At 37.1% G+C, this 26,261-nt stretch overlaps 2 protein-coding genes across 3 annotated transcripts; one reads left to right on the forward strand and one right to left on the reverse strand.

The window, feature by feature from the left end:
* Window positions 1–4,599: 4,599 nt before the first annotated feature.
* On the reverse strand, window positions 4,600–9,621 carry LOC103963840 (ruvB-like protein 1). 2 transcript variants are annotated; one of them, XR_007256120.1, is made up of 13 exons: window positions 9,396–9,621; window positions 8,586–8,774; window positions 8,308–8,439; window positions 8,054–8,203; window positions 7,694–7,849; window positions 6,998–7,132; window positions 6,106–6,171; window positions 5,918–6,024; window positions 5,598–5,697; window positions 5,369–5,460; window positions 5,219–5,288; window positions 4,976–5,120; window positions 4,600–4,788 (listed from the first exon to the last, which is right to left on the reverse strand). XR_007256120.1 is itself a non-coding variant. In XM_009376696.3 (12 exons), exons 1-12 carry the CDS (start codon window positions 9,483–9,485, stop codon window positions 5,031–5,033), a joined length of 1,377 nt encoding a protein of 458 aa, XP_009374971.2. In that variant the 5' UTR covers window positions 9,486–9,621; the 3' UTR covers window positions 4,807–5,030. The 2 variants fall into 2 exon arrangements, 1 of the variants encoding a protein (XP_009374971.2); XM_009376696.3 differs by lacking the exon at window positions 4,600–4,788 and having other exon boundaries at window positions 4,807–5,120.
* A 5,473-nt stretch (window positions 9,622–15,094) lies between these two features.
* LOC103963841 (nicalin-1) lies at window positions 15,095–24,422 on the forward strand. Its single transcript, XM_009376697.3, has 14 exons — window positions 15,095–15,507; window positions 15,901–16,070; window positions 17,302–17,405; window positions 18,543–18,609; window positions 20,027–20,119; window positions 20,200–20,364; window positions 20,471–20,611; window positions 20,706–20,783; window positions 21,514–21,626; window positions 21,706–21,766; window positions 22,498–22,665; window positions 23,335–23,436; window positions 23,814–23,903; window positions 24,036–24,422. The coding sequence occupies exons 1-14, from the start codon at window positions 15,216–15,218 to the stop codon at window positions 24,096–24,098; spliced, it is 1,707 nt and encodes a 568-aa protein (XP_009374972.2). The 5' UTR covers window positions 15,095–15,215; the 3' UTR covers window positions 24,099–24,422.
* Window positions 24,423–26,261: the final 1,839 nt, after the last annotated feature.

Raw genomic sequence — 26,261 nt, forward strand, 5'->3', positions numbered from 1 at the left:
CCAACCTATTACGATTCTTATTGATTTCGAATCTGCTTGCAACTTGCTCCACATTGATGTTGCACATCAATTAAACCCGCCAATTGAAATTGTTGGCCCAATTCATTTCACCACAGCCTCTCATAAACAAATTGTAGCATCCTTACGAGCTCATAATGTGGAAGTCAAACTGCAAGGCTATACTCTTAGGGGTTCATTTCTACTCTTGAACATACCTGGTTATGACCTAATTTTGGGTTCCGAGTGGTTGGAGTCACTAGGATTTATTGGTTGGAATTTCAAAAACAAAACCATGATATTTCATGTTCAGGGCACTACCCATACTCTTCCAGGCTTAGTTACAGCCCAACCGACTTTCCAAGCATGTCACTTGACACAACCACCTTCCCCAAATAACCATTCATTCCTCAACCCTACCCCCAACCATCGAAACCTCACTTTCCCCACCTCCTAGTACCCACACAGCCATTGTTTCCCTCTTAACACAATACCAACACCTCTTCTCCATCCCATCCAATATTCCATCACAATGCCAAATTGACCATAAAATCCCCCTATTACCAAACACTTATCAATGTACGTCCTTATTGGTACCCACATTCCCAAAAAGCTGAAATAGAAAGGCAAGTGCAGGAACTTCTACACTCGGGAGTCATACGAAATAGTAGCAGCCATTTTTCCTCTCCCATCTCCCTGGTGAAAAAAAAAATGACGATTCTTGGCGTCTTTGTATTGACTATAGAGCACTGAATGCAGCCACTATCAAGGACCATTTCCCAATCTTTGTGGTGGATGAGTTACTTGACGAATTGCATGGTGTAGCGATATTTTCAAAGCTAGACCTTTGGTCCGGCTACCATCAGATCCGAATGTATTCCGAGGACATTCCAAAAACAACTTTTCGTACGCATGGCAGTCACTTCAAATTCTTGGTTATGCCATTTAGATTATCCAATGGCCCATCCACTTTTCAATCTTTGATGAATTCAATCTTTCGGCCTTACTTGCGTAAGTTTGTATTAGTTTTTGTTTATGATATCCTTGTGTATAATCTTTCTTTGGCTACTCACCTCTCATATTTGGAGACTATTTTTCAAGTTTTGTCCACTGACAGCATGCAGGTCAAGCTTAGCAAGTGTTCTTTTGGGCAAGCCACAATTGATTATTTGGGACACTCAATTTCGGGACAAGGGGTGGCAATGGACAATTCCAAAATACAAGTTATCCTCAACTAGCCTCAACCACAGTCCATCAAAAGTCTCCTTGCTTTCTTGGTTTTAATGTGCTATTATGGAAAATTCGTCCATCATTATGGCCTGATCGCAGAGCCCCTAACAAACATGATACAACAAGGCAATTTCTCTTGGACCACTAACTCCATCGCTGCTTTCGACGAGCTCAAGCATGCGCTGGCTACCACTCCAGTTCTTGCCCTTCCCAATTTTACTAAACAGTTTGTAGTCGAAATAGATGCGTCTGGTATCGGTATTGATGTTATCTTATGCCAAGAAGGTCACATCATAGTTTACCTCAGTAAGGCTTTGTCAGGTCGTAATCTTAATCTCTCTAGATATGACAAAGAGATGCTAGCAATCGTCTTCGCTGTGCAGAATTGGAGACATTATTTACTGGGTCAACAGTTTTGTATCGTGACCGATCACTAGCCTATAAAGCACTTCCTAGAGCAGCGTATTTCGACGCCACAACAATAGAAATGGCTTATGAAACTTCTCGGGTATAATTACACGGTAAATTACAGGCCGGGTTCTCAAAATGGAGCTTCGGATGCCTTTTCCCGCAAACATGACTTGCTGCCTCTTATAGGTTTGTCTTCCCCTGTTTTCGATTGTATTCTGGAACTACAACAATCCTATGCTACGGATCCACATGTCCAAACTCTCCGGCCTTCCTTGCTCCAGACATCCAGCACAAGTGTTTGAGGATTCTCACTTGTTAATGGTATTCTTCATTACAAGCACCAAGTCTTTATCCCTTTTGCATCACAGTGGCATCCAAAGATATTAGAGGAATTTCACTCTTCATTGCAGGGTGGTCACTCAGGTTTTCTTGAACCTACCACCATATATCTCGCAATTTTCTTTGGCCAGGTATTTAAAAGGATGTAAAGCACTTCGTATCCACTTGCACTAAATGCCAACGACAGAACCTTGAGATTATTCACCCGCTGGGGTTCTTGTAGCTCCTTCTCATCCCTGATGACATCTGGCAGGACATTGCACTTGATTTCGTAGCAGGTTTGCCACCATCCAATGGTTACATGGTCATTTTGGTAGTTGTCAATCGATTAACTAAGTATGGCCACTTTGTCCCAATCAAGCACCCATATACGGCTACATCCATTGCAGACATTTTCATCAAATAAATCTTTCATCTCCATGGCATGCCGAAATCAATTATATATGTTCGTGAGCCCACATTCATCAGTCACTTTTGGCAAGAGTTTTTTAAAAACCAAGGCACCAAACTTTGTCGTAGTTCCGCCTACCACCCTCAATTCGATGGCTAATCCGAAGTCCTAAATCACACATTGCAGCATTTCCTTCAATGTTTTTCTGTTGATCATCCTCACAAGTCACCTACGCTCCTTCCCTGGCCTAAATGGTGGTACAACACCACTTTTCAATTTTCCACTAAGATGTCTCATTTACAGGCGTTGTACAGTATGCCCCCCATCCATTCAATCCTACATGTTTGGTACTACAACAGTTCAATGTTGCGTGCTAACTTGCAGCTTGCACAGAATTGTTTGAAACAAATCTATGATAAAGGCTGCACAAAACGAGAATTCAATGTTGGTGATTAGGTATATCTCAAACTCCAGCCTTATCGCCAGCAATCAGTGGCCACTCGCCAATTCAACAAACTCGCACCAAAATTTTATGGACCATTCCAAGTGAAGGCTCGCATAAGTGTCGTGGCTCACCACCTGAATCTGCCCCATGACTCAAAAATCCACCTCATATTCCATGTGTCCTTGTTGAAGAAGAAGATGGGTGATGTTATCTCTCCCAACCCATATTTGCCTCCAATTGATTCTACTGGTCTTTTGCAGTGGCAACCAAAGAAGATTTTGGACAAAGGAATGTTCAAAAAGAAGAATGCTGCAGTAACTAAGTGGCTTATCCAGTGGTCCGACCTTCCAACTGAAGACGCCACATGGGAGAAAGTTGACGAAATCATCACTCGCTACCCGGATTTTAAGACTTGAGGACATGCCTCGTTTTAAGGGGGGAGTTGTTAGGACCTACCAGTTGGGCCTCACACCTCTCTTTCAACACTGGCCCTTTTTTAGAATAATTGTCTTGTCTTGTCTTCAAGCCCAAGCCCCTTGATTAGGGTTTTCCTCTTTTGGCTTGGTATAAATATGTAAACTCAGTCCTCTAAGGTTTATGAATGAATGAAAATAATCCTTTTTCCCTTTTGCCTCAACTTCTTCCCTTTTCTTCCTTTTAATTTCCTGCACTATTCTTAATTAGTTATTGTTTTCAACTCTTGAACTGATTGGGCTTACCAAATATTTTGGCAAAACCCTCCACACTCATGGGATTTTTTTGCTTCTACTGGGAGTGGGCAAGGCTGCTAAGCCTAAGTGAGGAAGACAACGGAAGGAAAAAAAAAAAATTAAGAAGGTGTGGTTTACGTCTCACAATAGGCTAGTAATAATATAGTTCAAATTTGCCTTTGTGCGAAAATTGAATCTAAGACCTCTCACTTACAAATTCGCCATTACAGTTTTGTTCTGGGATTTCAAGTACTCTCGCATTGGGCCTCTCTTGTCTTTGTTTTTACCCTAGTTAGGAGTAATCATGGCCTGGCCAGACAAGGTTGAATATAGAAAGTTAAACTAAAATCGGGTCTAATTTGACCCGTTTGAAACAGACCGGTTCCCATGAGTTCACGGCTCCAATACTAGCAGCTGAGCTTATGGAGATTAGAGAATTTAAACAAAGAACCTTTTGTTGCTTACATTCCAGTATCCATAAATACATGGAGTCTTGTAACTTAATTGTGCAAAAAACTTGTAGTTGATCATGTTGATCAGATGAACTTGGAGGTCCCAAAGCTGAAAGTGAAGAACAACCAGGAAGGAGTTGATCAAGATGAACAATAAAAAAAATCGCCCATTGTACTAAACAACACACAAAATAGGAGTATGTTGGTCATTTAATCTTTTTGTTCTATTTTAGCATGTCCGTACCAAACGTAGCACACAACCTCCATTCCATCCCGTACCATTCTGTCTCGTTTACGTACCAAGCGCTCCCTTCAAGACCACCACCACATCGATCGAACCTCTTTCCCACAGTACAGACCAACAGCCCCGCCATCAATCTCTGTCAGAGTATCACGGCCACTAACAAGCCAGAACTATAAAATGGACGGCTTAGATTAAAAGCTACGTGGCATGTAAGATATTTCCACGATAATATCAACTTAATAGAAACTCTTTCGGCAACGAGGTATTACTTCCCTTTGAGTTCATATATGATACTTGTTTAACTCTATGGTGCCTGCTCAGCCCAACAAGCCAGAACCACAAGGAACCTAATTTCCATGGTTATCGACTCAAAGTTCGACACCAATGGTAATACCAGCCCCATCGCCTTCGGAAGTATACTTGCAAAATGGTCGTACACAACACAGCTTTCATAGCTACTTCCTCATGCAGTCCGAACAAATGTTGGGAGAAATGTATTACACCCGTTGTATTCAAGAATTTCATGTACGAGACGGAATAGTAGGCGCGCGCAACTGCTTAACAGAAACCTGTCCCATGCCCAATAATTGATCAAACAAGAAAAGTGACAATTCGATTATAACTATCTTCACTGAGTTTTTGCATTTTGAAAATTGCAAAGAAACTCTCGCGCAGATGGAAGATACAAAACGCAAAACCATTGACTTAACCAATGTATTTCACTCAAGCAAAAGCCAGGGAAAGTGAAGATAGTACCAAATCATGCTACTTCGAAAACGACACTAAGACTTCTAGAGAAACCGTTCAGTACTTATGTAATGTACTTTTCCTGCTGCAATTGAAGAATCTTTGCTGAAGACTTTGCATCCAGATATAGCGTAGCCACCTCCTCTAGGTCAGCCTACGGATCATACAAAACAATAGTGCATTAATTTCATGAATGATAAGGCTTTGACAATTCACTTCAGAACATAATAACATTGTCAAATTTGTAACTACCTTGCAGATTTTGTCTCTGCCATTCATTTTCGCCACAATGCTTGCGGGTGATAAGAGCTGAACAGCATGCCTGATGAAACAATAAATAAAGTAAGCATCCTTCAGAGGGAATGAACTCACAAGCTATCACGTCTAAAATTTATGCCAGACCTTAAAGATGATTCTTGTCCTATCTCTCCAAGGTAAGCCAAACTGTCATCATCTATCGCCAGTTCCTCCACTTGTGCACGAATTACTAAGATCTGGCTCAAGCACCAACCATTACAGTAATCAGTAGTTTGACACTTTCACGAAAGGAAAAAAAATTAGTAGTTTTGATACTTGATAAGAGTAGAAAGAGAAATTTCATAGACAATAAGCAAATGAAATTGGTCTAGACCTTGATCATCTCTTCAAGGCCATAAGTCTGTGTTCGGATAATCACCAACCGGTCCAACAAGTCAACGGGTATTCCATGAGGACTAGCCATATCAGTCCCTCTGCACAGTAACATACTCATGGTTAGAAAGCAAGACATTACAATTACAGTGAGCAAACTGAAAGGACGTTACCGTCAGAATACTGAAGGTTTCTAGGAAATCCTTGTACAATTGGACATGGAAAGATAGGCATTGCCTGGGTATATCCTTTTATACTGACATATAGGTAGTACCTCAGAAGTTATATGGGCAAATGCCTGTATGATTAGAACTCTCATACCTTACATTGCAAATTCCTCTATTGGTCGCAAATATCACTATTGGAGACAACGAGCTCTCCAAAGCACGATTCAAGTACGAAAAGCACTCCATATCCAGCATATGTACCTATTGGTCATGATTTAAAAGTACAAGTGATTAGGAGAAATGTAATAGTTATAAAGGATTTGACTTGGATGAGAAAATAACCTCATCAATGAACAGAACTCCAGGTACAAGCTCCGCTACACCCTCATCAATATACCGGTTAACAACCTGTCATCAATCATTAAGTGTATCAAACAACTTCTTTCCCTTTTACTTTAAAGCTAATAGAAATATTATTACAAGGAAAAAAACTGTAATACTGGTGCAACCTATGTAAATTATTTCAATTAATTATAAGTTTCATTTTAAAGAAATTGGTTTGGAGTTTAGGGATTAGGGAGAAAAAATAGTTTGTTTCAAATTCTTCATTGCATGAAAAAACCTGAGCGCTTAACTACAGGAATTTGAAATACCCTACCATAGACTAGAGAAGAAAGAAGTCATAACGAGAAATTAAACTTGAAGTTTTAAACTTAGTATACTCCATGAACCAGCTCACCCTGCTTCCATACATATAATAAGTAGAGAACTCTCTCAACCGCCCTATTGCTCCCTTCCTCCAAATAACCACTTTCAGCAAACTATCAAAACTTTCCAGGCTACTAAACTACTGCCACTTCCAAAACTTCCTTGATAGACTGCCCACCTCCACCGCCGATAAAAGCGCTCCTCAATAAATTCCAAATGCAGGGGTAAAATCTCTGGTGACAGACTAGTGAAGTAGCAACGAATTCAAAACATTTGCCAATCTAATCTATACGAAGAACTATGAACACTAGGAAGTAGGGATAAAACTGAAGTTGATTTGACTTATAATACGTCAAAGGCTTGGAACTTTTTTATCAGTTGACTTCATTGGTAACTTTTTCAGCAGGCTTCTCCAACCATATTGAAGAAATTAGTAATGATCCTTTCTCATATGGAAACCATATCTTTGGCACCAATCACAGAAAGGACATTAAGTTGGGTCAACATTTCTTTATTACAACACTACCTTATTTATTTCTTGTCGCAACTTGTCAGTAATTTCTGTTTTCCTCGGCTTCATCATCTGACCCATTAGAGATAATATGTCTTGCCCACCTTGAGGCCGCGCATTTGCAGCATCCAGATCATGTAGTGTTACATCCTGTCAGGAGTTGTATAAGTGAACAGAAATTGAGCATCAAGAAAAGAGCAGATTATCAGTACACAAAAATTAAATTCTATGAACAAATATTGGACATATAGAATTTAAAGAAAGCACGATAAAAAATTGATCAGAAGTTGTAGTGTTAATGGACTTAGGAGGAGATACCAATAGGGGGTAGGTTCAGATGGTATTCCAAAAAAAATATTAGTCGTCCAATTCGATGAATTGACCAATCAATCAAGTCCAACTACTCAATTGCAGGGAAATAAAATTTTCAGCGTATTTCACGAATCCAATTCCCCATATCAACCCAACAATAAAACATAGAAACGTATTATTTGGGAAACATCTGCATCATGCAAGGATGATGCATATTCCTTTCAAAAATATTTAGCATCCAGCTAGCCAGAACCATTCACCAATCAGCTTGAGTAATAATCCATATAGTTACTAATAAGGCTGCAAGCTGATGAAAAATCAATCCTAGATTACGTCCACAAAATGGATGCTATCAACATCGAACATTTACTAAAAGAGCACAGATCACATAGAACAAACCTGCACAATCTCCTTCTTTTTGTGAACCTCTCCTTTTGGAAGTGGTACGTACTCTTCTGCTTCGAGATCAAACTCTGTAGCAAAAGCATCACTTCTACCAACTCTTTTAACTGCTCCACTATTTGCTTCAATGTATATAACATCACCAACAGCTAACTGCATGTTGTACCAACAAAGTTGTATGAAAAGAAGAAATGACCTGATATAAAAGCCCCTTTAACATGACAACATGAGTTGGACATCGTTTAGACTATTTGCCATCAGTAGCTTCACATAAAGTGTAAAATAGTAAGTAAAATTATATAATCAACATGGCGAAACAAAAATCTCTCTTCTGCACAATAAATTATAGGGCCTTACCTTTTCCTTAATCAATGCATCATAAATAGTGGGGTCCAACTTCAGTTGCTTGGTTCCTTTAACAGTTTTTAATCCAATGATGACGTGACTAATGCTTTTACCATAGCCACCGCTAACGCTCTCTGTTTCTTCTGGTGTGAGCTCTGTCACCTAAAATGAGAATATCAAAACATCAAGAACCATAACCAACCAACTCAAATAGCATTATCAGACTGAATTATTGATAAAGAATTTGATATCAATTAGCAACTTGCCTCTCCTTCATAGACCTCTTTATTTTCCTTAATACGCAAACCAATAGCCCGTCTAAAATTTTCCATTAAAACCTCAGTTTTCTTTACTTCCGATGAGTATACTTCTGATCCAACCATCGGGCAGAATGGAACCTGCATACAAGATCAATCAACCGTTCGAAATCATGATGAAAAAAAACTATTCCTAATGGAATATGAATCAGAATCTCCCACAAAACACAGGATAATCAGTTTAACATTAAATACTAGATTACTGAGAAAAAAAATGGTCAGAATACCTTACTCCCAAGCTCCTGAGATATACCAAGAGCCAGTGCTGTCTTTCCTGTTCCAGGAGGTCCAGCAAGCAGAAGTGCCCGACCAGCCATCTTCTTCTGTCGTATCATATCAACAATAAGGCCAGCAGCTTCTCTTGCCTCCCCTTGACCAACAAAGCCAGCTGCCCAAGGTATTGCTCTTCCATTGGCCTGAAAAAGAATGACACCGAAAAACCCATATAACATTGCAATTCATTCAGATGGAGATCAGTCCATAAAATGCTGAGAAAGGAAAATCATTGCAGTATCGAAGTTAAACTCACACTAGTCTCTTTCATTTAAAACATAAAAAATAGATACATTAGCCATTTTCTTCCAAAAAATGGCCAGAAGAATCGACCCTTATACTTGTCCGGTTTATAAGTTGGTTTCTTTGTAGCCAGAAATCGATTTATTTATCAATACAATATTATATATAGATAAAGCATTGACCTTTGATTCCAAACACACACACACACACACACACACAAGATTGCTAGGGAAAGTTACAGTAAACAACATTGCGAATTCAGTGAACACAAAAGTAAAAAATGAAGCATCAGCTACAACCCCTCTAAATTCTAAATATGCATTATCAGTCAGAGTACTAATAGCAGAACATTTTCGGCATATCAAAGAGGAATTTTGATAAAATGTAGTGCAACAAACAGACCCTAAACCCTAAAATCAAAGACAATTTTACATCAGAAAAAGGAATAAATAGTTTTGAAATGCACTACCAGTGCGTGTAGAACAATATATATATATATATAGAGAGAGAGAGAGAGAGACCTCAAGGCCAAGGCCTTTGATGTGGGTGTGAGTGGCTATGCGCTGCTTCTTGGTAGTGGACTGAACCTCTTCTATCCTCACCTTGTCCATCTCTCCCTCTCCCCCACTCTCTTGAATTAGGGTTTTTTAGAGAAGAAAGTTCGAGTACAGGTGTTGAAACCTGTGAAGAATTTGGTCCTCTGTATCCGAGACGAGGAGGAAGAAGAAGGAGACGTTATTTTCCTTCTTCAGCTCTCTTATTAGATGGGCTTACCATTTCAGATATGAGCTTTGGGCCGGGCTTAGAATTCAAATCACTCATCAATATTACTAAACGCTTACGGATGTAGTCAAATCAGAATTTCATAAGACTTTAATAGACTTTAAGATCAGAGTATAGTCAATCAAAATTTTGAGAGAAGATTTTAAAAAGAATTTGAAATCATAGTGTAGTCAAACTAGGATGTAAGATGATTTTAAAAATACATCCAAATCTATGAATAATCAATTTAGATTTTAATAGGAATTTTTAAAGTGATTATAAATCTAGATTTATTCAAAAGTGGATTTTGTTGGATTTGTGAGCACAAATATGTATAACCAAGAGAAAAAAGAATCTCACCTCAACCCCTAGGATTTCAAATCCACCTTATATTCACATTTTATTCTATCACTCCCTTCTTTCCTCGCTCACTCTTCTCCAAACCCTAACAGGTCGTAATAGAATCTCACAGAACTCTTGCCACCCACGGATTTGATTTTTTATGACTTGGGTTCTTGGAATTGGATGAAGAGGTGAATTGGGTTGGTGGGTGGTGGGTATTTGAAGAAAGAGTAGCGGGGCTTGTTTATATCTAACCTCTTTAACAATGATCAATTAAGTAGTATCAACTGGAACTTGAAGGTCAATCACGTCATTGCCAATTGTAATTGGGATCAAGATTTGCTTTCTTCCGTTGTAGATACATATATTGTGGATCTCTTGAAGAGAATGTGGAAGCTTAATGTACATCATAAGGTTAAAATATTTAGCTCATTGCTTATCGTGGGAAAGACTTCATACATGAGATTGCCTATCTAGACATATTAATAACATTCCCACCGTTTGCCCTCTTTGCGACTTGGAGAATGAAAGCACAAGTCATCTTTTTATGAATTGAACTTTTGCTAACCAAGTTGGGAGCAGTCCAGATATTTGTAATACTATAAAGATAAATCGTTCCATACAATTCAATGACTGGCTCCAGTCTCTTAATTACAAGGTGGATGGCAATCTAAATGACACAAGTGCGGCTTTGCTCATTTGTTGGTAAATTTAGAAAGAAAGAAACTTAACTGTTTTTCAGAATAAAAGAATAGACCCTAAGATAGTTGTTGTTATTGCCCTAAAAATTGGCAAGGAATATATAAAAACAAATAAAAAGATTCTGATTTCTAGTAAAAGGAATGACAAATCCAACAAATGGTCCCCCCTGATTCCAATTTGTTAGATTAAACTTTGATGGTTCTGTTATTAATAAAGGTGCAGCAACAGGTTTCGTCATTAGAAATGAGAATGGGGAGCCTATTTTAGCAAGGGCTAGTAGGTTGGACATAATACTATTTCTATAGCGAAATGTCTGGCTCTTCGAGATGGATTATGGATGTCAAAAATTAGGAGTTTCAAAAAATCAATGTTGAAGGAGACTCCAAACTTGTTATTAACTCCATCCGTGGCACTTATCACATCCCCCTGGAGACTGAAGACGATCTTCGAGGACATTCGGAACCTACCTGGTTCTTTTGAGGTGATTAGTTGGAAGCACGTTTCAGGGAGGCCAATTTTCTTGCAGATGATGTCACTAATGTTGGGTATTCTGTCAACAATCTACATGTTTAGGATAGATCTCTCCCCTTAGTTGCTCATCAAGCCTATTTGTTGTACCCAAAATGGTTGCACTAGGCGTAGACTTGGCAATTGCTTACACAACATGTTAACATGACACGTAAGTGACACGAAAATAACGAGTTTCGAGTCAACACGATAAATAATCGAGTCACGCAATAAGAACCTGTTAATAATATGTCCTTAACAGGTTTATACGAAAGTGACACGAGGGTAACCTGTTTCGAAACGTTAAGAAATAAGTTATTTTGATGATTTTGATTTTTTAAAGGAAAAATTAGGTTCAAATCCCTATTTTTCCTACTTTATTGATTAAAACCTTATTCATTTTCAATTTTTGATCAATGTCCTTGGATTTTAATAAACGTCATTAATTATTTTAATAATAAAATTATTTCTAAATATATTCATTTTGTGTTAGAAACGTTACATTTGTTATATTTATATTCATGCCTTCATGGCTAAATTTTTTATCATATATTTTTACTTTTAGTTTGTACCCATTTTTAATTTGCAACTTTTTTTTTTAATTTGTACTAATTTTCTTTTCAGTTTTTATTTGTAGCCATATATTAATTCCTTTTTGTGTCCATGTTTTTTAAACTCTTATTGGTATTTGTACCCATATTTTTAATTATTTGTACCCATTTTTAATTTTGTTAAATGTATCCATGCTAATTATATGCATTTAATTTCTGTTTTAAAATATATCAATAGTTATTTTTTAAAATGTTAATAATTATGTGGGTGCATTATTTTTTTGCTATAATTTTTGTGAAGAACAATTTACTCTAAAATTAATTTTTAAGTATTTATTATATTTAAAATAATTATTTAAATTTGTTTAAATTTCATAATTTGTGAGACATTAAATGTATAAATGCATAAGTTAAATCTCTTAAATGAGGCAAAGGATCTCGATCAAAATATTTAAACAAATAAGATTTCAGTCTAACAATTAGGTTGATTTGTGACCAGAACCAAAATGACATATTTTTAAAATACTAAAAAAACTTACTATAAATACAATAGTCATAGTGTATATGCATATATTATAAATTAAATATAAAATATGTAATATTGTATTATTATTCTATATAAATTTAAAAAAAATTTAAGTTTTATTATTTATTTGTTTATTTTTATACTATACTATAGGCAAAGAATGAGACGAAAAAAATTATAAAATAGAAAAAAAAATACATTAAAATAAAAGTATCAAGTAATTTAAAAATCTCATTCTACATTCCAAACTTTCTATATTAGAAAAGAAATATACACTTATGAGGAGTGTAGAATGAGATTTTTTAGTGCAAATAACACTTCCCTTTTTTTTTTTTTTTTTTGTAAAATTATGTTTTCCATTTTCATTATTTGTTGACTTAAAAATATTTTCTTTAACTGGTAATGTGACAGCCCGTCCCAGATTATTCGTACCGTAGGTGTGAAATGATGGTTTTGCCCCTAGTGGTTATTTTTCGTTGTGTGGTTGTTTTGGGGTTTTGGTTGGCTGCATCTGGACCACACACACACACCCACACTCTCATCCTCATCACCTTCCCTGTCCCGTGTCTCTCTCTTTCTCTCTCTTCTTCTTCTTCGTACGGATAAGACAAAAAACCTTCGAAAACGTTGCAGATCGAGGTGGAAAACTATACCCTTTGTGTTCGTGGGGTTCATACGAGTTCAACCATGCCCATTTCAGGCAGGAAATCCTTCGATTTCATGTCGAACCATGGAACCCCGATTTTGGTCACTGTTCATGCACACGTGAAATGTTGTTTTTCAGGGAATTTGAAGCTTGTAGGAAGCTTAGTGAGGTCCTTAGGAAGCTCGGGGTGGTTCGTTGGAAGGTTTTGGACGTCGGGATCGTGAGTTGTAGGTTTGGTCGAATTTTGTGAAGTTTTTCTGACGAGATTCCATTGGTTTTAGGGCTCCAAAGTGGTAAGGTTTTGTTCTACTTGTTGTAAGCTTCATTTTGGTACCAATTTCGTGGAATTTGGTTAAGAAATGAAGAAGATATGAAGTTTTGAAAATTTTCCCAGTTTCCAGCAACGCAGACAGCGGCGCGGACGGCAACAGCTCCGGCGAGACTCATCGGAGAAGACAGGGAAATATTCCGTTAAGTTAGCGAAATATTCTTAACGGCGTTAGGTTAGTTTTAACGGAATATGCTTACTGTTGGATAAAATATTCCCTAATGCCGTTAGGTATTTCGTCAGTGTGCCAGGCATGTGCTTGTGTGTGGACTGCGCGTGGGGGCGCGTGAGACGTCGAAAAATTATTTTAAAAATATAGGGATGTTCGTGAGGTTGAGTAGATCACGTTGGTGTATTCATACACCCCATTTGAGCATTGTATGAGAAGTTATTACCTAGTTTTGGTTATGTGCTTTAAATTAACGTTTTTATAGTTGTTTCGCATATAGGTGAGACCTATCCTGAGGACAAGCGCAGTCACTCGAGGCAAGGGGATTACGACCTTTCCACATACCAATGAGTGGGCTTTTGGTTTTCCGTATATACCTATATACTTGTGGTTTTTCCCAGAAAATGAAATGAAATGTTTATATGTTTAAAATGCCATGCATAGCGTTTGCTTATTTATTTATGCATTAGTAGTTGCATATATGTATGTTTGGTGCTGCGGACGCACATGTAAGTGCTAAGTAAGTTATGGTTTATGATGATGTTTAGTAGTTATGTGAGATGCACAGTGAGCTCATAACCTGCACCCCCGGTGTTAATGCTCCCGCCCAGAGTAGGGCACAGTCCTTCACATGATGTTCACCTCCCGCACCACACGCTTATCTTAGATCCAAGTTAGGTGCACAGTCCTGTCGTACAGACCACTTTATGTGGTTCTGACTCGTAGGTGACCCGCGATTATTCGCCTAGTCTTCACGTGATCGTAGCACTTGAGCGTATTTATTTACACCCAGTCCTGTCGTACAGACCACTTTAGGTGGTTCCGACTCGTGTGCAGGTATAGTTAGTGAGTTGGAGATTTGAGCTCTAGATTTAGCCGTACAGGTCACGTTAGGTGACTACGGCTGACATGTTACTTGCATTGATTGGTATTACCTGGTTTACTTACATTTTATGTAGAGGCATTCGACATAGCATATTTCTGAGCATGTTTTCTATATATGTGTGTATTCTATTTTCTGGGAAACTATACAGGTTTTACAGCAAGGGGTTAGAACTTTTGATAATGAAATGATTTTGAAAAGCTTTGTTTTTGCCCACTCATACTTTTTGTTTTACGCCCCTCCAAGTTTTAGTTTGGATTGCTCTTTTGGTGGCTCACGAGGAATTCACGGCATATCTGACAGATTATCACCAATAGGACCCCTTCTGGGTGTGTTTAGTTAGTATTTGTTCCTCTAGACTGCACTAGGTTTTCTGTGCTCTGAATATTGTTTTTCACACTTACACTTGCACATGTGTGTTAACTACCCTGTATGCAGTTTGGTTTCTATTTGTTCATACTTTTATTATTATTCTTAGCTTCTGCACTATGCACATGGTTACGTCACTCTCACGTGACGGGCAGCATTCTTTGATTTCAGTCGGGGTGTGTCAGGTAACATGTCAAATCATATTACCTGATAATATTAACTGGTCGATTTTTAGTTGAATCATATTACCCTTTTACTTAAACGGAAGTTACATGATACGACCCGTTAAAATATTAAGTATAACGCAAAAACAACATAAGCATAAAAAAACATGACATGAATGCCAAGTCTAACAAGACGCTTCTCTGTTTAATGAATCCTTTTTTTTTTCATAAAAAAAAAGTAAAAAAAAATAACCAATCAAGAGTTCAGCGAGAGTCAGTTCACACTAAACCTACACAACCCCCTCTCTCTCCCTTCTGACCTGCTCTTTGTTTCCTCCGATCCCAAACCCTCGAACCCACAGAGAGAGGGGAGAGTAGATCCCAATCGGAGAATGGCTACCGCTCAAGTGACGCCCGGCGGCGGCAGGCGCCAAGTGTTGGAGTCTATGTACTCGATGATTGCGCTCGTCTTCATCATCTTCGCCTGCGTTGAGCTCTGCGACGCCGCCACCGTCGTCGACGTGTATCGGCTGATCCAGTACGACATCTCTGGTGCTCCTTTCGGATCTCGGCTCGCCAACCTCAACCACCATGCTGGCTCTTTGAACTTCGCTTCTGGCTCTGATCTCTCCCGTACTGTCCTCATCATCCCCTTACACGAACTCAACATCTCCTTCGTCACTGGTACTACTACTATTACCACTCTCCAGATTAAGATTTGAATAAATCTCAGAAATGCTTCTCAAAAGTGCTTCGATAATTTTACTTCTAAAATGCTGATTAGTAACAATTCCAGCATTCGAATAAGTTCTTGACGTATTGAATGCAGGGCTCTAAATTTCCTTTCTCCAACAGCTCGTTAAAGTGAAAAAATTGATGTTTAAGTAACTGAGTAACATATTGCGGTTTGAATGTTGAATATATGAATGCTCGAGACCAAATTAAGCAGAATGTTTAACATGATTGTTTCTAAAAATATAACTAATTTAAGTGAGCTTGTTAAGTTGGTTGAGTACCGACCAGCCTTTCCGTTGGTGATTTTGTGATTGCTGATCAAGATTGGTAATCACATTGCAGAATACATTACCCAGAAGCAGCCTCTGGGAGGTTTGCTGTTTTTGCTGCCCCAGATATTTAGTATTGAAAACAGAGAAAGGGCAACGAGCAATCATCAAACTGATGGAGAGGTGCCAATGAAGAATTATCTGGCCGAACTTGAAAAATTACTTATTCATTCCAAGATACCTGTGAGTCAAACAGCCATAACTTTTTCTTATTCTTTTTACATTCAGGCAATTGTTTTTTGGTTTCTTGCAGCTCCCAAGTTATGGTTTATGATACCCGTGTGCCTATGCATATGCTGTTGTATTTAGCTTTATGATTGCTTGACAGCTAGCTTCTATAGTTTTCCTCGAGCCTTCCTATGTAAATTTATGAAATAGTGATTAAATGATGAATGTTTATTTTCTGACTTGTTTGTTGGAACATTAGTTGGTAGGTTTCTGAATATTTCAGTGTCCTTCCGTGGTTTAAGATATATGATTAACTTTTTCCCCTAATTTTCTCCACCACTGAACCGTACGCTTGAGGTTCTTTATTTGATCAGTATGGCACATATTCTCAACATAACTTTGGTAGAAACTGCTACTAGCTTAATTTGTGAAATCCAATGCAATCTTAGTTTTCCCAGTAAACCGCCCCAGTAATTGTTTTTCATTCCTTTTATTATCTTGCATTTTGAGTTTGAACCAATCAATGAAAGCAAAGCAAAGTACTTGCACCATAATTGGCGTTGTGGTGCATTTGGTTTTTTTTTTGTGAGCATTTGTTTAAGAATACATTCACCAGCAATACTAAACTTGAAAATGGCAAGTAGATTCTTAAAAAAGGCCTTCTACGTTAACTTTTACATCATTTACACTTCCAATGTATCTTTTTTATCTTTAAAAAAAAAATAAATAAATTACACTCTATTGTATATACGTTTGCCTAGAATTCGGGTTTCATGGAAGAACATCTAAACCTATTATCTATTTTCCATCCACTGCATGTTATTGACCAAAGAAGGATCAATGAATTATTCTAGGATTTCTTAGAATATGCATAGTATTTTATACGTATCTATGCTTACCAATAAGGGTGAAATATTGATCCTTGATTGTTGTACCATATGTTGTAAGAACTTTATTAGGAAACTTATTATGTGCTTTTCTAATATAGTCAATGGGAAACTAATATGTAGGTTCTAGTTTCAGAAGCAATGAATTGCATTCAGCATTCATAAATGAAATTGTATTGGTTCATGTTAATTCTTTCCTATCTGTGATTCACTATTTGAATGTTTGAATTTTGTTTGTTTGGAGAATTCATATATTAGGATGGGAGTAATTCTAAGTCTTAGTTGCGTTTTGCTTATTTAAGTGTTTATTAAATTATTTTTTCTAAAAGATATTTTTGTGGTGGTGTGTTCTGTTACAGTATCCTGTATATTTTGCTTTTGAAGATGATGATATTGAGGCTGTGTTGGCTGATGTCAAGCGGAATGATGCCACTGGTCAACCTGCTACTGCAACAACTGGCGGGTAAGTAAATGGCTATATGATTAATATTAAGGAAAACTAACGAAAAGGGCTTGAAAACTTTGAGTTTTAACGATAAGGAAAAAATAAAGAGTAAAGTAAATAGTACCAGGATTGACTTTTTAGTGTAAAAATGTGGTTTTTCGTTAAAGTGAACAGTACCGCGGGCTTTTCGTTAAAACTCCCTTAATATTATGAAACTTATTTGACAGATAGCTGCAGAGTATAATGTGCATCTTAAATTAGAATTTTCTGAATTTCAAATCGATGATATGCCAGAAAATATTGGTCTTAGAGAGTGATTTCTAGTGAGAGTGAGTTACATTGGGAGGGTGGTCCCTCTAGCGAGTTTGGGCCCTTATACCTTTTACTTGGAATGCCATACCAAGGATGCAAAGATTGCACAGAATCATTGCGTTACAAGTTCATCAGGATTCTAGAGGGGCGGCAATCAGAATTCCTGAAATAAATAAACTTATAGCTACTTCCAGAAGGTGGATTTTGGTGCAGCTTTCTGGTCATAGGAGGGTTAGAGGTTTAGAGAAAGGAATCTTAATTCCCATGGGATGTGAGCTGGTTTTGGCTAGGACAGCTGGAGGGGAAAAGAATAAAAGAACATAGGTCTGTAGACAAAATATTTGGAGACCGAGTTTGTTAAAGGTGGTTGTGCAAAACCACAAAGAGTTTTTTTGGGGGACTAGAAACTTGAAACTTGTAGTGTGAAAATACATATATGGTTGCTGATTCAGGAGATCTTTTCGATCACGTCTAGAAAACAAGTACAACTTATACAGCAATAAGCTTTTGTTCTTATCCTCGTTGTTTGTTTTCCTTTGTATATCATTATTTTTCTGACCTCATCTATTATTTTTCTTCTGCTCAATTCTAAAGATTTCAATTGTGCTTTTTTGAAGGAAAATATTTGAATTTTAATTATGCTTTAAATGCATACATATGGTTCTGTTCGTGGTACTGTTACTTGTGTATGATTGTCATTGTTCGCATCAGTCCTTTTAGGTATATCAGTAACAACTCACACTATACTTGTATATCCTTGTTTTGCACAAGCTTGAGGAGTGTTATAATGTTTAGTCATGGAACACCTCTGAATCACTTTCTTTTTCTGGTCACATTTCGCAGATACAAGCTTGTTGTTTCAGTGCCAGAACCTAAAAAGCGCGCATCACCCACCATCACAAACATTCAGGTTTAAGCTAAAAAAGTTTCTCGTTTATTTTTTCATTTTTATTTATTTATTTCTTTTGCTGTTGGCGTCCTCTTTCATTGGGTATTGAGATAGATAATAGTTATGAGTATGCTCCATGGGGAAATTTTTCCAAGTTGAATCATTGTAGTTGGGTCCATAAAGTTCTCCAAGGTTCTACAATAACTCTACTGGTCTGACCTTTTCACCAAGTTTTTAACAAAATTCATGCACTGTTTACGTGTGAAACCAAATTGGTGTGTTTGTAACTAATTGTTATTGAAGTTAATAGGCACGTATAAGTGTATCGAATTGTTTGGGATATATATTCTAAGCTTTATGGAAGATGAGTGTTTCTTTTTTCCCAAATATAAACAGCACACGTAAAAACGATGGCAACAAAAATGACCCCCAGTTTGTGGTAGCAAGAGAGTTTCTCAGAGTGTTCAAGAACATGACTAGTATTGTCGATGAGGATGATGAAGACTATTACGTCAAAAATGATAAAAGAGGCTCCTAACAATAATCTTCACATCCGTTCCAAAAATGAGTTTTCCATCATTAGGCTTCAAGGCATGACTAGTAACTCCAATGCACCCTCGAAGAGTATTAGGTTTTGATTACAATTCCGTAAAAAACTTGCTTTGTTTTTAGAACATGACTTGTTATTCTACTTGACCCTGGACTGCTCTTATAATGTGTTGGGTACATTTCCCTGTACACGACTAAAGCTTTACTGCTTTTATGGATTGCATTTTAGCTGATTGGAACAAAGAGTTAAGTGATGGAGAAGTTGTTAATAATTTTGGCTTATCATATTACCTTAAGTAGTCCCCCAGGATTTATTTGTTGCCTATGTATTGATTAGTTGTATTCAATAGGATTTGAGTTTTTGCAGTCTTTTCCTGCAATGGTAGAGGTGTTAAAGCTATGCTAAGCTCAAAAAGTGTTCCAAACCTGTTAAGTAACAAGTTGACAACTTATGTTGCAATAACAACTTGACAACTTATGTTGCAACCAGAAATACCTTTAGTATGCATAGGAGCTGGTTGACATTGTAATTCATTGTAATACATTAAAGTGAAGTGAGGTCATTGCACATATATTCCACCATTTTGTAAAACTCCATGGCCGGCCAAGATTATCTAGTTTCTCAGTTCTGTATTCATATTAGCATCTTGGAGATAAATATTTGTTAACATCGTACGTCACCTGTACTAAATATTTTCACACTTCTGAGCGTCGGTCCGGTTTTAGTTGTAGTCTTGTAACCTTGTTCTGCAATTAGCATCAGCAAATGTTTTCATAGGAGCGTCATTGTAATTGGAAACCCTTTATTGGAAGATTGAACATGCAGTTGATTGTGTTTAGTTTGCTTCACTTTGTTTGGAAATTGAATGTTTCTTTTTGATGAATATAGGGATGGTTGTCAGGACTGAAAACAGAGGGAGAAGCAAATCAGCTTCCAACTATTGCTATAGTAGCATCTTATGACACTTTTGGGGCAGCTCCTGTATGTAACTTTACTGCATATTGTCAATAACTTCAGCTACTTTAATCGTCATAAAGGTCTAAATTTTCTTATGTTTATAGGCTTTATCAGTGGGAAGTGATAGCAATGGAAGCGGTGTTGTGGCACTTCTTGAGATTGCTAGGTTGTTTTCTGTTCTTTACTCCAATCCTAAGACAAGAGGAAGGTATAATTTACTTTTCGGGTTAACATCAGGAGGACCTTATAACTACAATGGAACTTATAAGGTGCTCATCTCTTCCTGGTTTATTACAGCTAGCATTTTGTCTCCAAGTCACTTAAATATTTTTCCTCTCTTTATCTTGTGTATATCTTATTTATTTTCATTTACAGTGGCTTCGGAGCTTTGATCAACGCCAGCGTGAGAGTATTGACTATGCTATATGCTTGAATAGTATTGGCTCATGGGACAAGGACTTGTGGATTCATGTGTCTAAACCACCAGAAAATGCCTACATAAAGCAAATTTATGAAGTAAGCTAATAAAGTTTTACAGAATATACTACAAGTTGTATGTTGAATTACATTGAGTTCTGCTAGTATGGTTTAAATGTGGGATTTGCTGTAGGGTTTCTCTAATGTAGCAGAAGAACTGGGCCTTAAAGTTGGTCTGAAGCACAAGAAGATTAATATCTCAAATCCCCGAGTAAGTACCCGTTTTTTGGTGAACTAAGAATATTTGGTTATGTTGTGGCCGAACAATTTAATGATAATATTTCAAATCCCCGAATAAGTATATTGCTAAATGCCTCAAACTAGGAAAGATGTTTGGTTATCTTGCACTTTATTCTTGGAAGCAATATAACTATTATTTATTATAGCTCCGGAAGTAGATTGCTTCGGTTTTCCTCAGGTAATAAACTGGTATCTGGGTTGGTTGAAAATCTTGTACTTGGGGAATTTTGTGATACCTGCAATCAATTTCATTACTGACTTTGATATGGAAATCCTCAGGGCCCAATATCTTGCTATACTGAAATTTCATGGAAAATGTTGGCTTGAGAAAATAACTAGAATCCCCTTAATCTAATATCTGGCTCTAGGATAATCAAACTAATCATTGTTATGCATGAGGTTCATTGCAAACTTTTAATCTATTGTCATCTTTACTGATCATCGACATGAATATTTTGCTTGTTTGGTATATGTTGAGGTCATACCTTACACAGACAATTTGTTGGTTTGTTTTTAAAATTGTATGTTCTGCTGCTGCAACCAAACAGGACACTACTGATTTGGTGTTTTTGTGGGACTGTAAATCAGTCAGGGTGCATCTTCTTCAAAGTACTAGTCCATTGCTAGAAACATGCTGTATTTTCATCACACTCCTGTACCCTACTGTTTATATCAGGTGATAAACCGTTTTATTGCTGTAGGTAGCTTGGGAGCATGAACAGTTTTCACGGCTGAGAGTTACTGCTGCCACTCTTTCTGGACTCCCCGTTGCTCCTGAACTGTTAGAAAGCACTGGCAGTCTTGTTGATGGCAGGTTATTATCTATACCCACGTCTTCTTACTTCTGGAACTTATAAATAAATGGTCTTTTGCTGAGATCTTGGTTTGTGCAGACCTTTTGTGAATGAAACTGCAATCATCAGAAGTGTCAAGCTAGTTGCTGAGAGCCTTGCGGTAGGGTTAATCTATCTGGAAATTACTCTTTATTCATTCCTTTTTTTCACATATTTCTCTCTTGGTTCTAGTACTATCTTTATAAGAATGCAATCATGGTTTTAGTACTTATACTATAGTTTGTAAGTTTTCTACTTTCTCTATTTTTTGTCATGCTTAAGGAGAGAGAACGTTTAGCCATGCTTCGTAGATACCTAAAGCTTCGAAGTATGAGAAGTTTTTGTGGAATCTTCTGTCTGTTATGTTGTTAACATTCCATACATTTGACAACTAGACATGTAGGTCTGAGAGGAGTGGTAGAGTCCATCTAGATAAGCAGCATGTTTGGGTGACTTGAGTTATTGAAGTTGAAACTTCAGGATCATGGTACTTAGAAACTTTGACATTATGCTGTATAGAAACTTGTGACTTGATACTGTAAAAGCAGTTGCACCTGGTGATTGTCATGTCATTCGATATAGAATTTAGAAGGATCTATAACGTAATGGTGTCCGCATCGTCTATATTATGGATGCAGTTGATTCAGGTCATCATCAACTAGCATTGATGTGGAAATAGTTGCTTGAACAGGAAGTGTGTAACCTTGCGAATTCTGGAATATTAATTGTTATATTTGTCCAATAGAATTTAAAATGGTAGCCAGAAAAATTACTTAATGGGTTGGAAGTAATTGGTTCCTGACCATAATTATTTATAATCTCTAATGTATTATTTCCCTCTATTTTATTCAGAGGCATATCTATGGTCATGAAGGAAAGAACGTTCAAATCTTCGCTGACAACAGTAGTTTAGCAGTTAATCCTTCTTACATAAAATCGTGGTTGGATCTACTGTCACAAACACCTCGAGTGGCGCCATTTTTATCAAAGAATGACCCTTTTATCTTGGCATTGAAGAAGGTTGTACTATCTTCATATTTTACATACATTTCATGGTTTATATCTTCATACTCACAATTGCCTTGATATTATGCTAAAAATTGCTCACTATTTATTAAATAATTATTTACAGATATGCTCTCTAATTTTTCTTAGTGTATGAAAAAGAACAAAGTTATAAAGTTAAAGATATGTTGGATGCATCTAAGGTTTCTCTGTTGTTGACAGTCTTTTGAGCTCAACCTTCAGAAGTTTGGCAATGCTACTTTGCTGGGTTAATAAGTTTCATTTATGGGCTCAACATGTAATTGTCGGATTATGCAATATATGTAATAAAATCTTTGAGTTTCTTAAAATAACTGTCTTTCTGAATTCAAGTTACCTATACTTAGAGATCATTCGTGGCATATGATCAAACTGCGAGCATGCAAAACTTCTCAGAGACATCATGGTAAAGAAACTGGGGACAGCACCTGGTGTGCTTCAGGCTGCCATTTTAGGTGGGGTTGGGTATATATTGTGGTAGACTATGGGATAATCAAGTACATAGAAACCATTAAAAAACGGAGGGAAGGGAGGAACCTCAAATAAAAGAGGAAAGTTTAAACCAACTTGTCTTGTATAAAATTGATTTCCTTTTCATTCCCTTGGTATTTGTTTCTAACTTATCAGAATTGATATTGTCGACAGGAATTGGAAGACAACACAGATGAGGTGAATGTGCAGCATGAGGTGCTTGATGGGATGTTTACTTTCTACGATTCAACTAGGGCTAGCCTTAACGTATATCAGGTACTAATTGTGTATATGAAAAAACAAAATTCTTTGATTGTGTTATTTTATGTTGATTTTTGAACCCTATACAAGGGGCATTACATTGAATGACAACTGCCTCTTCGGCTCTTCCTACTGCAAGAGCTTATACTTGCTAGTTTTCTAGTCTTACTCTCAGCTCTTATATCAATCTTCTTTGGTAGTACAATCTCCTTTATAGTGCTCGAGCTTAAATAAATTTCTCATGACACCTATTATATTTAAACTGCCATAGAAACATGCTGGTAGGAGTGTTTGAGAATTGTCCGTCATAAAATATGTTGCATTATCTTTTTAATTACCCGTCAGTTCTTTTCTTGGCGTAAAGACTGATCAGCCTAACCATGTTATTTCAGGTGGCTAGTGTGACATTCGATTTGCTGTTGCTTCTGGTCTTGGGATCATATTTGATCGTACTTTTCAGTTTCCTTGTCATCACAACTAGGGTATTGTTCCTAATCCTTACAATACCATAGCATCGTATATTTGTCCTGCCATTCTCACTTTTTACTTGTAGATTGAATGGAATCGAGCCAGATATCTGAATTTTTTGAATTGCTTGTGCTGCTCGTTGACAGGGTCTTGATGATCTAATCAGTTTATTTCGACGACCTCCCTCGCGTAAAGTGAAAACAGCTTGATTACCGAAGGTAGGATTGAGCCAGAAAATTGCATTTTTGGTACTGAAGATTCTCTGGCTTAGATTAAAATGACAATTGACTAGTTTGTTAGTGGTTCCATCCATGTCTTGGCCTAGTTCATGTCACGAGGATCATTCAGATGTTCGTTATAGGAAGATGCTTATAGTTTATTGCGCCAGAAAAGCATCAAGGTGCTGAGAATTTTTTCTTTGTCGACGTTTCATATTTTATCCGAGTAATATTTCTGGCAACTTGTATGAATTCGATCGAGTGGGTCGAATAAATAAGGCAAAGGTGAAGATATTTACTTGGTTTTGCTAGAAAGCAACACGATCTTAGATGTTTTCTTTTCCACTCGCTTGTTACCTAGTGGTAGCAAAAAATTTCGGAGTGATCAATTTTATCACGCGATTGTTTCAACTCCTATAGAATGTGCAAAGTGCGATGTGTTTTTGAGTGAAATTCGAATTGGTCCATTTTTGTTCTGCATTTGCTTGTGTTTTGTTCTAATTAATATAACATTCCCATCGTCTTTGGTAAAAGCAAGTGTACCGCGTAGACATTCATAAACTGCTCTACTGTAATTCTTAGCGGATAACTCCAATTTTGGTTGAATTCCAAAGATCTTAGATAAATCCTCAGTATTTCTAGATTTCAATGCACCCAATGCCAGATAGCTGCCAAAAATCAGAAGCCTGAAAACACAGTATGTGCCCCATCCACACCTTGGTAACTCCAAGTATCCGGATTCGTTACAGTACCCCTTGCGATATTCCAACCGCCCCATGAATTGGTTATTCCTAAACGAGTCGATTTGGAATATATAGATTGTGCTAACGATTCAAGATTCAAAACGAGTTTTTATCTGTTTAGACAAAACTTTAGAAAAAAAAAAAAAAAATTGCATACTTAACCTTGGTGGTATTCGGTGAGAGAGAAACTCAAAGCCTGGTTATTGAAGTTGGGTTATTTTTTTGTCTAAGTGCATTTCCAATGTTAGATGAGCCAATACCTTCTTTAGCACACCTAAATGGTAACAATGTCAAAATATAAGTATGATACTCTACTGACGTGTCTTTTGCAATAGGACTCGAATCTCAAGTGATCTCAAGGAATTCCTACTAATTCTTAAGTAGTTAAGTACTATTTATTTTGAAAAGCACGGCTTCAAAAAATTTGATGGGATTGTGAATTGAATACAAGATGTCCAACCAAGTAGTGTAAGTCTCATATTTTTTTTCCTCCTACAACCTCTCTCAGTTTGTCGTACATAGAAATAACGAGCAGAATTAAACAGGAGTGTGTAGGGGAAGATAAAGGGGTGGGTTATCATTTTTTGTGTGAATATAGTGAATTTTCCTACACCTTGAAATAACCAAATTGTCCTTCCATATAGATGAGTTATCTAGAAATTCCAGCTCTCATTTCTCATTTTGTAGAGAGAAACAGAGAGGAGAGAGAAATCTCTCTCCCCCAATTCTAGTTCAAAGAAGCCTAAGCCACCCATCTTCTTCATCGAAGAGCTCTCTTTAACCCACCCATCTTCTTCATCCAAGCTCTCTCTCTTCTCTCTCTCTCTCTCTCTCTCTCTCTCTACATTTCGAATTTCGAATATACTCAAGAGCTCTCTCTCTAACCCACTCATCTTCTTCGATTTTTACCTTTTCATTCATAGGTTTTGCGAACTGGGTTTGCTTAATTTTGCTTTTTGATCGATGGATTTATGGAGTTGAAGTGATTGGTTTGGTGTTTCTTGGAGGAGACCCAAATCCTTCAATTTTGATTTTTTGAATTTTTATTTTATCATTTCTCTTATTTATACGTGGATTTTCATTTCTTCTGTCTTCTCCCTCCCTCTGCTTCCTCTCTTGATCCAATTTACAAGCACCAAAATAGGGTTTGGCTTTTGCTGCAATTAAATGAAAAAACGTATTAAAGGTCAGTTGCCTTTTGGAGAAGAGATAAATTTGAGGGAAAAGAGAGAAATCAGAGTGGAAAGAAGGAAGAGAGAATGATATGGATGAAATTGTTTCGCATATTCGTTTGCTCTCTTCGTATTAAGCTTTCTCATACACTGTATGTACACAACATGCACATGACATGCTCATGCTATGCTCATAGATCTGGGCTCAACCCAAAAACCCATAACTCACATCTTTCTCT

Source organism: the organism of the source record quoted next, unplaced genomic scaffold (assembly GCF_019419815.1).
Source record: "Pyrus x bretschneideri cultivar Hongxiangsu unplaced genomic scaffold, Pyrus_bretschneideri_v1 Contig128, whole genome shotgun sequence".
In the NCBI taxonomy this organism is placed as follows: Eukaryota; Viridiplantae; Streptophyta; class Magnoliopsida; order Rosales; family Rosaceae; genus Pyrus; species Pyrus x bretschneideri.

What these genes read in the sequence shown, in the direction of transcription:
- LOC103963840 (XM_009376696.3), bottom strand. Translation starts at nt 9,485, where the DNA reads ATGGACAAGGTGAGGATAGAAGAGGTTCAGTCCACTACCAAGAAGCAG. An exon ending in AAAAGAAGGAGATTGTGCAG is followed by an intron (nt 7,133 to 7,693) that starts GTTTGTTCTATG and finishes AACTCCTGACAG; the next exon opens with GATGTAACACTACATGATCT. An exon ending in AGAGGAATTTGCAATGTAAG is followed by an intron (nt 5,698 to 5,917) that starts GTATGAGAGTTC and finishes GTTACTGTGCAG; the next exon opens with AGGGACTGATATGGCTAGTC.
- LOC103963841 (XM_009376697.3), top strand. Translation starts at nt 15,216, where the DNA reads ATGGCTACCGCTCAAGTGACGCCCGGCGGCGGCAGGCGCCAAGTGTTG. An exon ending in CAACATCTCCTTCGTCACTG is followed by an intron (nt 15,508 to 15,900) that starts GTACTACTACTA and finishes ATCACATTGCAG; the next exon opens with AATACATTACCCAGAAGCAG. An exon ending in GCTACTGCAACAACTGGCGG is followed by an intron (nt 17,406 to 18,542) that starts GTAAGTAAATGG and finishes CACATTTCGCAG; the next exon opens with ATACAAGCTTGTTGTTTCAG.